Source organism: Zonotrichia albicollis, chromosome 6, assembly GCF_047830755.1.
Source record: "Zonotrichia albicollis isolate bZonAlb1 chromosome 6, bZonAlb1.hap1, whole genome shotgun sequence".
NCBI lineage: Eukaryota > Metazoa > Chordata > Aves > Passeriformes > Passerellidae > Zonotrichia > Zonotrichia albicollis.
Window position 1 is genome coordinate 29,201,941 of NC_133824.1, and position 12,336 is coordinate 29,214,276.

Sequence of the window (12,336 nt, forward strand, 5' to 3'; positions counted from 1 at the left end):
GGGAGCATCTAGTCTTAGAACATAATTTAAGACCATTCTGATAAAAACTATGTGTCAGTCTCATTGAAACAATACAGTAAGAAAATAATTGACTGTGGCTTTTATCAAGAGATACTTCATCTCAAAAGTAAAGCTGGTAGCTTCACTTTATCTTGCTTTGCCTAATGAGTCATGATTACTCTCAAGAACAAAACAATCTCCCCAAACTTTTTCTCCTCCAAAGTAATTTCCCTAAATTTTTAAATTTGCACTTTAAAATTAGGCACTGGATGTGATGGAAGACATAGAGAGGTGGTAGAATTAAAACAGCTGGTTTGTATATTGGTGGTGCTACACGATGTTATGTATAAGGTGACAGTGTCACCTTGGCCTGTGTGCCCACAGGGACATTGAAGTGACATGTTGGAAGGTCTGGCTTTCACTTGTGCACTCTGCTGTTCCCTATCACACCACATCCAGTGAAGTAGTAAGTACACTATTATTCATGAATAAAAAGGGCACCCATATAAAATGTGCAAGCCATGGGGAATTCTGCTTTTCCCAGTGAAGTTACAGCTGACTAGCATCCACTTTATTCCTTAGAGAAATATCCTAAAATTAAATTAGTGGTAGGAGCTAGCTTGGTTTTTTTGCTTGCCTGTTGGCACACTCACCTGTCTTCAAAGAGCTGATTGATGTATGCAGTGATTATTGAGAACCGATGGAAAAATGTCATAAGAGACCTGAGAACAAGCAGATTACTCAGGTTACACTAGAAGTAGGCTCATCTAGAAAAACTTCCAAGTAAGAGAGCACTTTTAACATCCTCTTTGGCAATCTTTTTTATACAGTAATTTTGTAGCATGAAAAGCTGTTAAATTTGCTGTGTTTAAATTATTTAGGCCTATGTTTATAAATGTTATTCTGTGAAATTTGTTCAAAAATAATATAACCTTATTTTATACAAATGTCTTTGGCTGATGTGTAATGAAATAGTTCAGCTTCTGAAGAGTATTTGGAAACTAAATTTTGTTCTCATTAAACTTTCCTGGCTGCTCAGGAAGCAATGTATTTAGAGTATGATAGCATGTAAATGCTGTTCCTTATTGCCTCTATATTTTAGAATAGAAAATAACTTAAGGCTGTAAAAATGCTGATATATTGTGATTGTTGTCATCTGATACATAAATATTTTTCAATCTTTTAAGACGTCGGTTGTCAGAATTTGTTCTTGGGTCCTAAGAGAAAATCTACTGGTATATGTAGAAAAATATCCAGGTAAGTAGAGAAATGGTTGGTCTTTCTTCAGTACAAAATTACTAATTCACTTTGAATTTAAATTCTATTAACAGTAATAATCAGTTCCATTAAACCTAGACAGGGGAAGGCTACCTGATTCAAAGCCTTCTCTAATAGAAACTTCAGCCTTCAGTAGACCATGTCACTGAAATGTAATTTCAAAATTCTGATATAAAGAAAACTCTTCCTACCCCACAATCCAGAGCAGTTAGTCTCAATAATGACAAGAGCAGCATCCTACAACGATGGTTGGAAAGCATATAGGGAGTTACTGCAGAACTCCTCACAGTACCACCTCAAAGCTTACTAGTCACTAAAATGCTTTATAAGGTTTCTTTCAGTAGCTGAAATAACTTCCAGAAGCTTGGGCTTAGATCCAGCAGTTAAAAAAAGACAGAACCCAAATTGCTCAAAACGTGTGGGTTTTTTGATCGCCCAAGGTTTGCTTGCACAGCCTCAGATTTAGTGCAAAGACTTCAGCACTTTTTTCAGCTGGCTCTGACAGGGAGGCAAATGCATGATTTAGAGCCTTTAAGTCCTGGTCTGTTATCTCAAGTGAAGGCTTAAGCGTTCCCTGTCTCTTCACACACCAAGCAAAATACTTTTTTCTCCCAATGCTATTGCTAACCCAACCACCACAGGCACAGGAATAAACTAAAACAAGGACTTCTACACTGAGCTGAAAAAATCAGTGTTTTCATGTCTTGGGCTGAGTCTTTCTCCTGCCAGCTTTGCCAAAAATGTTGAAATGAAAAGGTCAGCATAAATTAATAGGTGTGCTGCCTTAGATCCTAAGTGCAATCTCACAGGAGACCAGTCGGGCACTGGTACGCACTTCTGCCATCTGCTTTATGTAGCATTTGTAGCTTTTAAAGACATCATGCCCACAGGGTGTGAGAAACCTGTGTAGCCTAGTTAACTAAAAGGCAAAGTACCAAAATAGAAGGAAGATCTTTTGAGGATAGATGGAAGCATATTTACAATCCAAGATATGGATTTAAAATATGCTTCCATCTATCCTCATAAATATGGCAAGAGATCCAACTGCTGCCAGAAGAAGCAAAATACATGCTGTGTAACAAAACCTGTGAAATCCCCCCCCTCAGATTCAGTTAACAGGTAAGTGGCTTTAAGACAGTATTTACTAAAATTTTTTCAAACTTTATCACTGAAAGTGTGATACCACGTGATCTACCACTGAAGCCATTGAACAATTGTCATCTGATGCAGGTCCATTAGTACTAAGTTACTCCATGATGTCTTTGCCTTGCCCATGGTCTTTGTAGTTGTTTCAGGTAGTGTCAGAATCCCACTGGCCTTACTTAGAGCACAGCAGACCTAGAACTATTCCCCAGGAATTCCTAGCACACTGTCAAGGTTGTTTCTGTCTTTCTGTGAGCATGCCCGGCTTGGAGGGGAACACACATCCCATCAACACTCCTGTAAAACGGTGGAGCTGCAGATTTCTCGGGGCTCCTGGCAGGTGCCAGTTACTTTCTTGGATGTAAGAAATAAAACACAGTGCAGGCTTGAGTCTTGGGGGAAGGTGAGAAGCAGCCACCAGAGCTGCTGTGGGAAACACAGGGGAGTAGGAAGAGAGAGCAGACCAGCCAGAAGGACTCGGCACAGCCTCCTGTGTATCACAGCCTGCACAAGCCCCCGGCCACTCCCTCACACCATCGAAAACTCAGCTAAGAGACTGTTTTTGTAACCTCATTTAATAAAAGGTTTTTTAGATATATAGAGGATATTAAGTAAATAAGTTACATAGTACATTACAATCACATCTGCAAAGATTTCCTTTAGTGTATTAATATTTTATAAAAAAGCACACAAAAAATAAATTCAGTCCAGTCTATCACAACTGTACAGCAACAGGTAAATATATTTATATATGTACATTTTAAACATGTAACAGTCTTTTAAAAGGTGCCCTAGGCAGCAGACACACAAAAGGAAGTGTCTGCTTATTTGTTAAAATAAAAGTAATATACTTTATTATAAAGCATTTATACAGTAATTACAAAGGCTGACTGCTCCTGTACAGTACACCAAAGCTTTGACTACAAATTTAAAAACAGAACATAAAAAGAATGAACACAAAAAAGTTTTTATCAAATCTGAGCTACAAGGGAAAAAAATACAGGTGGATAAGCTGCAGGAAACTTTTTTAAAATACACAATTATATTTCTATAAAAATATATGTTGTCTTCTAATCTGGAGAAGTTAACGCTTTTTTCAGGCTCAGCTGTCAGTAGAATCTTAGTCTTGGAAAGAAAGATCCTTAGACAGCTTGGGATTTAAAGTTTGTGTCTTCCTAACATATGACACAGGAGAGAAGGAGGGAAAGTAAAGCAGCTGAACCCAAGTGATGAATTTACACAGAAACTCAAGCCCCCCCAGAAATCAAACATGATTTGTAGACTCACTTCTCTGTCTCTTTAAAGCTTTATAAACTTCCAGACATACATCAGAAGATAAAGCAGGGAGAAAGTTTGTGTGGGAAAATGTGTATGAGAATAAGGTTTCTGGTAAGCATTGGACTAAATGTGCCATTGTATGAAAGCAAGACTCCTATGGTTATAGTCCTTCCTACTCCCATTTCTTTAAAATACAGTATGTATCTGCAGGAACCTTCTAGTCCACTGCCTGAAAGAGAATTAACAAGAGTGTAACTGCAGAGAGTGTGAAAGCTCACATTTGTGATTAAAGAAAGACTTTTTCTGAAAAGTGTTGATTTTAATCTAAGCTTGTTGCAGTGATAAAAATGACTAAAAGCCTCAGTGTGATAAATCAGAGTATTTTTAGTTAAATTGGACTTTATCTACAATGGGTTTAACAGATTAATTACCTTTAAGCTTTTGAATTTCTATCTTTGTCCTGCCTTTAAGCAGCTACATCCCTCTTTCTAGCCAGCAAAATGCCATGGTCCTGCACAGCTGAGTAAAATTTTGTAGGCCTTCAACTTACAGAACCAAGTTCTCTCTGATTCCATCACCTGTATCAGTAAAAGAACAAACATCAAGTAAATTAAAATGCAGAGTGGTTCTCGCAGCTAGACTGCAAAACACCTGCAGCTATATCAGATTTGCATCACAAGTGCATGCATCTATCTAGTAATTACATACACACATAGTCTTACAAAACTCAGATGCTATCCCATGCAGATCACAGACCTGAAAGACTGAATCTATCTGTAAAGGGCAGGCAGGAGCACAGGCAGAAGGAAGTATGTGATCAGGGCAAGGGACCTGTCACTGCATCTCCATGATGCCCAGGGCTGGCATCGAGGCTCAAGCAGGTAATGATCTGAAATACAGCCATCTGACTGCGGGGTGTACGACCACCTGAAGCCTGATCCTGCACTGTAAAAGGCAAACCTATTAGTACACATGTACAGAATTGCATTCTATAAATATTTGTTCCCATTTGTTCTTCAAACTGAAGAGATACCTTGTTCAAATTAATGACTTTCTTCTGCCTTTTTTTGTACATTAGCAGCAAACCCTTACACTAAATGGGGATTGATCAATAGGCCCTTAAATGATGGGAAATAATGAGCATGGAGTTTTAAAACAGACATATCAACAGAACATTGAGAAGCATTTCGTTTGTTTGGGATGGGTTTTTTTAAATCTCAACTGGAATAACAAACTTTAATTAACTGTGCTGCAGTAGAGAGCCACTCTAGTTATTTTTCCCTCACAAAAAGTAGGAGCATAACTCATTCCAGATTAGAAAAATTCAATTTAAATGCTTTGTCCACAGAAATTGGGTGTTAGTTGTTTGGGTTTTGGTTTTCTTCTTTTTTTAAAAAACAATTCTCTGCCAACTTTTGCTAGTAGGCAAGCTCTAATTCAAATGCAGGATCAATTCCAAACTCCTTCTGTAAGCCAGTGAATAGAAGGCTTGGTTTGCTTGTTTGTCTTTTAAGATGACACTTCGAGGAACTGTTTTACTTACTACCATGCCAGAAAAGAAGTCTTCTGGGGGCTACTGGCAATTTGGAAGTATGCTCAGAAACATTCCAACTTGATGCCACTTAGCACATATACCTGATTGTGGTCAGCCCTGCTAACCCACAGCTGTTACAGAGGTTATCCTCAAAAAAGCCCTTTTGTGATTTTCTTCCAGTAACAGACTGTGCCCAGTTTTCCTATTCCATTCTTCTTAAACTGCAGCAGGGTGGGACAGAAACAAGCAGTACTGGAATCAGTACATAATTTACACAACATTTTTATGCAAGTAAAGAAAAAACTCTGATTTGTTCTAACCAGCACCTCAACACCTTGTCCTTGACTAGAGGAAAAATTATATCAGTTTCCTAAAGTAGGGATAATCAGTGAATGACCTGGCCTTTGGAAGACTGTAATAATGCTAGCAGTTGGTTCACCTACTCTTCCTCCTGACACAGTGTGCTAAAGCTTCTGTTCTCTCCAAGGGCCCTAAGATAATGGCAGACAAGCATTTCCCCCAATTTATAAAAGAAAAAAAATATAAATCAACACTGAAATCTTAAAGAGGAAGACTGATTTGCTTAAGCTTCTTTTTAAACAAGCAGCTTTTAGTTCTTCGCAGTTTTTTAATGATTTTAACAGTTCACAATGTGCCATGTGTTTCTTACTTAGTCAACAAGATCCATTCAATGTAGGAACATGGAACAGTCATCTAAGTGCTGAAAGGAACCCCAGTTTTGATAGGAATGAAAAATACAATCTTGACAGAAAATTGAACACTTACAGGTGAAAGTGTCAACTTTACAAAGAGTGCAGTCCTTAACGATGTTCCTCCTGATTTTGTAAGAGCAGTAACTGTTTCTGCTATTCAGAAAAAGGATTCTATGCAAAGGCATAGATATGTCAAAGCAAATGTTGTACAATACAATGCCTCCCAAACAAAAGAGTGAAGCCATCATGGCTGCATAAAACTACAGGGCAAGATGACTGACAGACAACAAGCTGGAGTTACAGCCTCTTTCTATAGTTAACCAGGAATTTATCTAGCAGCTGGAAGGGTCAAGATTTAAATTAAAAAAATCTGCCAGTCAGGCACACTCAGTAGCTCACATACAACGACATCTCTTGGATCCCTGCAGGGGAAGGCAGGAGCGATCAGCTCCTACAGCCTGGTCTGATGCAGTGCCAGCACCCGAGAAGCTGGGGATCACTGCTGCTCCTAAGCACTGGGTGGAGGGAGGAAGCTGGGCAGCCAGGCCATAGGATGGCACCAGCTGGCCATGAAGCACAAGTGATTCTCTGCACCCTTACAAAATAATGATAAATGTGGGCTATAAAGATGTACAGAACAATCCTGTGAGAACTTAACATTTGTCACCTGGCCCACTTCTTAACTCTCACCAGCAGCTTTTGGCGGCTAGACTTTTTGGGCTGCTAGCTTGTGTCAGTTCTGAAGAAGAGTCAGTCTTTCAGCAAAGAGAACAGCTCATAGCAGGACAACCCAGCAGGCAGCGCTGCCCTGCCACTGGTGTGCAAGTGGGTGACAAGCTTCTCCTGTACATGCTGTCTGACAGCAACTGCCTGGGAAACTAGGGCCCTGCCATAAAAGCCTGATGATGGCAATTTCAAGGAGTAAACGAGGGCTGCTACAAGAGAGAAGAGGATATTGAGAGGTAAAAGCATTCACAGAGGGATGACTGCTGGAGATGAGACTCCATTCCTCCCATTTTTGAGGTGCACACAAGAAGATCTGGGTTCATTTTCACTAAACAAACTTGCTCCCATTTATGTAAATTCAAACCCAGCAATTTTCATTTTAAATTGCACTTGTGAAGCCCAGAATCCTTTAAGTTAATCAAAGGCTGACTATTTTGTTTTCCAAGATGAGACAACCTGCAAGGTCTGTGGCTACTCTTATCACACAGGATATTTTCATATCCTTTGCTATGTTCTTAATGCCATAAGATAACTGACCTCAGGCTTCCGTTTGAAAAATAAAACTTCCTCTCAAAAGGAAGAAGAGTGTCTTGCTCATCCTACTTTTCATTTTTGTGAAACAGAAGTCAAAAGTGCACACCATCTTTCCACAGAACTTGTTGTCTGCCTGAATAACTGCTCAGAAAGAAAGGCAGGAAAGAATAAAAGAAGAAGAACTTGCTAAGAAAGGAAAAAAACTGGAAATCACCAGTGTCATAGTAACTGGATACACTTAAGCTCAAAGTAGAGCTTCATTTTCTTGCTCCAGTCTGGAAACCTTTATATCCAAGAGTCCTACTACCACAATTCCTGACAAGAACAAAAAGAAAGGTCTGACTGACCTGAGAGAACTTACTTCCACTGCAGGTGACATTCTATTATGTACCTCGAGTATCATTATAAATAGGAATCTTATCAGTCTTAAAAAAAAATCCAAGTTGAAACAAATCTTGTTATCCACCATTCTGGCTTGTTCAGTACTGGCAAGTTGAAGTGGAACATGTGGTATGAGGAAATGGCAGCACTGAAACCAAAACCAGATGGTTCAGGTAAGAAAAGTGCAAGCAAAAAACAAATGAGACCAGCGAGAGGGAGGTTGGGTCCAGCCTTGCTACTCCCTCCACTTCTGGTCTCCTGCTATATTTCTCCATCTTCATCCGAGCTGGCGCTGCTGCTGCCACTGCTGCTGCTGCCACTGTCACTGCTCTCGTCCTGCAGGGCCTGGCTGCGGGCCGCCGCCGCTGCCGCCTCCCTCTCCTGCTGCTTCAGCGCCGCCGCCTTCTTCTCCTGCTCCGCGTGGCTCTTCATGTGAGCACTGCGGCTCTTCACCTTGTAGAACACCCTGAGGAAAGCACACGGGGACATGAGCACTGGCCTCTCCTACACCTCCTTCAACACTTCTCTGGAAGAGCTTCTGCTGCTCTGGCTCAAGCTCATGAGCTTCAGCTCCAGAACTCCCACAGGCGCTGCGATAGAGCACCTACAGCAAACGCCATTCAGGACATGGAGAGCAAGGTGCAATGCTAGCAGGGGATCCTGAGCTTTCTAACTGTGGCCATTTCTCATTCAGCTGTGAATTCAGAAGGGCAGTGCTGGTATCTGAATTATGTACGTGCTCCTTAACATAGCCCTGGTTTTCAGGCATACCCCTGTGCTGCAACAATACCATAAGCAGTGAGGCAAATGATGGCCCAATGCCACGCCTGAGCCTTGTCCACAGAGCTCGAAATACCTGAGCTTTTTCCTTCTGACTCTACATTTCTGTGATCTGTTCTTCACCCTCCACCACTAACTATTTGGATTTTGCATGAAGCGCCACAAGTGTAGTTCAGACATCATTAAGAAGCCTTGTCTGCTTGTCCTGTTATTTCAAGAGTAAGCAACTTATGTAGGGAACGGAATTTTCTTGACAGTTCGATTCTGGTGGCAACAGACATACAAAAACTACTAAAACTGTGTGAGGAAATACAAATATATTTGACATCTGGCAAAGACAGCTGCAAATGTAACCAGATGAACTATGTACCTACTAAACCTAATAAGCTGCTGCAATAATGATGGTAACGTCTCGTGTTTCCAGACCACTGTTCTTAAGTTTATACCATGTTCTTTATATGTGATCTAGCAAATACATAGAAACTTGTTGTTGCAAAAATGTAAGCTTTACAGAGGGCCAACACAGCAGCTGCCTGAAAGTGCAGCTTAACACCAACTACTGTACACAGCTGAAATACAGGTGGTATCTCATGCCATTTGAAGAAAAACAAGCCTTAATTTGCAAGTATTAGTGGGGCAGTAATTAATTAGAGCTATTGCCAATGTCTATGGCCTATACAGAAAGACAGAAAGTTCATTTGGGAAAAAGTTTCCCACAGGAGATGCCCTACTGTGATTCTGTGACTATTGTTGGAAGCAGAGTTGGTCTTACCTGCCACATTTTTTACATGGAAATGTGTTTTCTGTGTTTTGTGTTTTACTGGCAGCATCTGGTTTTATCTTCTGTTTCCTCTTCTTCCTCTGCACTGGAGCAGTAAAAGGCTTTCGAGGCTTCACTGTTGTCTCCCTCGGCTTCCTCCCAATTCTGCCCATGACAGTTGCCTCGTGACTCCTCATATTGGTATTGCTGGCCTTTGCAAAGAGGAGAAGAATTGAGTCAAAGTGACACTTAAACCCACCATCAGAAGGCAGACAGTGGCTGAGCTCCTGTGCTTCACTCATTCCAGACAAAGGTTATATTTAATGGCAAAATCTTCAGGCTATTTTAAGGACATTTCTCATCACGGCCCTCTGTGTCCACCAGCCACAAAGAATGCATTGCATTTTCCCACCTTACACATCCCAGTTCTCCCATCACAGCTTACAGTCTGATTGATAGTAACACTCTGATCTACCTCAGCCCAATCTCTTGCTCCAGAAAAGTTAGAGATGGAAACTTTTTGCATCTGGAACTGCCCACATGTTTTCTAAACCATTTGCAAAGTGAAGGTGGCATAGAAAGCACAACATGCACAATGCAGCACTTACTATTACACCATCTTGTAGTGTTTGTTCATCTTTCAGAGCATCGGCACTCCTCTTTCTGTTATCCAACCCTTCCTCTGCCTCCTCTTCTTCCTCCTCTTCCTCCTCCTCCTCCACATGCCCCTGTTCCTCACTGAAGATGTCCCTTCTGAGAGGAAGAACACGTGCAAACCTATGGGAGCTCTTCACCAGAAGACAAAGGAACTGTTAATTTTGATGCCTGTAGGTAAATGACATTATGTGACACAGGACACAAATTTGTGAGTCTGGACTCCTGTGGAGAAGCCAGATTGTTTGTGCTTTTGATTTGAACAGTAAATGAGACAACACACAAGACTTCAAACCACAGCCCAAAAGAGGTGAGAGAAATTTAGGAAATTACTTACCTTGATGTCAACTTCAGCTTCATCTTTCATTGATCTCTCATTAGCACCATCAATGTCCCCAAAGATTAAGGTCCCATTCCGACCAATTTTCACCTGTTTTTTGTATGTGTAGTAGAATTCTACACATTGAGCCACTGTTTTGGTTTTTATCTGTTGTTTAAAAAACATAAAACTCCAGTGGATTACATGATTTTAAAAAGATTTATAAATAATTATTAGGGGTGCAATAAATATACTTTGTATTTTCTTTCCTTAGTAGTTTCCATTCCACTACAGCTGCTGTTCAAGCCTCTTTTTCTGTGTCATATTCACCTGTCTGCCTCATCCCCCAGCATATCCCCTACTGCCACTGTTATTCCCTGAGAACTAGAGGACAAACTTTCCAAAGAAAACCTGGTTAATGTAAAGGTGACAGAACCTGGAACTTTGTAAGCTTAATGCACCTCTTAGCCTCTGAAATGTTCCAGTGGAACTATCAGGCTTGACAGCAGCTTCTCAGTTTTATGGAGGAGCTTTATTTTGCAGCAGCACTTCAAAGAAGACCAGACCAGAATACCAATCCAAAAATGGAAGTGAAGGTTTGCAGCCCCTTCCCGTTTTGGCCGTGTGCATTTTGTAGGCATATGGTGGTGGACAGTTATCAGCATGGACTTGTGACCATCTACATATTCTGCATCAGTGATTTCTCTGAAATGTTTGGAACATATTTTCAACTTCTGAGCTTTTGCAATTTAAATGTCTTTGGGGATTTTATTCAGTAAATACGTTTGCAGTTCCTGGTTTTGCACTCTCCTTCAGTGATTTCTCCCTTGCTGACAAGTCATACCTCATCAAAACATGGGAGTGATCATTTCTCCTATCATTGTCACAACACTGGAGAGATCTAAAGGATGCATCATTCTCATATCCTTCTTTGGTCGTCTCCATCAGTGGCAAAGATGTGTTTCTTTTTAGTTTTATCAGCAAGCCATTTAAGCTAAACACTGCCAATGCTCTATAAATGTGCTCTGCAGAGGAGATAGCTGTAGCATGGACTAGTGGAAGTAATGCAGTTTAAATACCAGGGTTAAACAAAACAAACATGATTGCTTAGCTTTCTGGTGAGATTTCATGCTGTGCTGGAGGCTGACATTTCTCTGAAATCTTTTGAGTATGGGACCTAATGCTAGACCTAAAACTGAGGTTTCAGAAAAATCAAGATTGAACTTCCTGTATAAAATGTTCAACAAACATGTAAAAATGTATCATAAAAACAAACAAAAGTAACTTACAAGCTTTTGGACCAAGAAAAAGTCTTTTTTGTAGATTGCAATGCCTTTGTTGAATAGCTTTTTTTCTGCAACCTTCCACTTGTCTGATCCTGTAGGTAAAAGTAAGTTATAATGAAAACCCATATAATTTCAAATGTTTACTCTTCTTCATACCTCTTCTTCATGTTTGCCTTAAACAAGACCAGTACACACGAGGGTGCAGTCTCTCCTTGAGCCTACTACAGCAAAACTGCAGACTGCTGTTAACTCCTCCCTTACTGCTCCACCCCAGCTCTCCTCCCAACACTTCCTTTGTGCTAGATCAAGTGCTCATCACCACAGGTTAACTCAGCTCAGCTTGCAAAAACTACTCAATTAGATGAACTAAGATGTTGCCCAAGCAAGGTGAAGTGACACACTTCGTGGTGACCCAGTCGTAAGATTTTATAGTAGGGTGATGGTGGGGCAGAAGAACAGGATCTTCTCTTTCAGCAGCAATCTGTACTTGAAGATTTGCTACATCTCCAGTATTCCTCAAATATTCCTTGCCTCTAATAATAACATTCTCAAATCCCCTCCTTCCTTATAGATATTCTTCAACTAATCTTTGCCAACAACTACAGTAGCAATGCATAGTAACAAAAATGTATTTTCTATGCTTTGTGGTACCAGCTATTAAGACATCTCTCTACCACTTTACATCAGATCTTTCAGGTGACTTGGGTCTCTCCAGATCACTGAAATCAGTGTCACACAGCTGACTATTTTCTAATTAGGTGCATGACGACAAAGGTAGCTTATGGCATTTAAATTTTGAACAAACACTAACAGGTATCCATAGCTGGCTGAGGCTTCTTCAGCAAGCTTGAAAACTACTCCCATAAAACCCCTGCTTAACTCCACCCTGGAAACTCATGTCAGAGAGGCTATGATTCTAAGGTTACCACAGCCTTTCCTGTACATACTGG

General features: G+C 40.5%; 1 protein-coding gene across 4 annotated transcripts in view; it reads right to left on the minus strand.

Moving 5' to 3' along the window:
- Positions 1-3,459: 3,459 nt before the first annotated feature.
- The window catches only part of MIDEAS (mitotic deacetylase associated SANT domain protein), a 52,415-nt gene continuing 43,538 nt past the window's right edge, over positions 3,460-12,336 (minus strand). For all 4 annotated transcript variants that reach the window (XM_074542967.1, XM_074542965.1, XM_074542968.1 and 1 more), the window contains 5 exons: positions 11,390-11,478; positions 10,119-10,268; positions 9,736-9,915; positions 9,140-9,339; positions 3,460-8,053 (listed from right to left, as the gene is read on the minus strand). In XM_074542967.1, the coding sequence (XP_074399068.1) occupies positions 7,849-8,053; positions 9,140-9,339; positions 9,736-9,915; positions 10,119-10,268; positions 11,390-11,478 (824 nt within the window). In that variant the 3' untranslated portion in view covers positions 3,460-7,848. The remainder of the gene's footprint in view (positions 8,054-9,139; positions 9,340-9,735; positions 9,916-10,118; positions 10,269-11,389; positions 11,479-12,336) is intronic.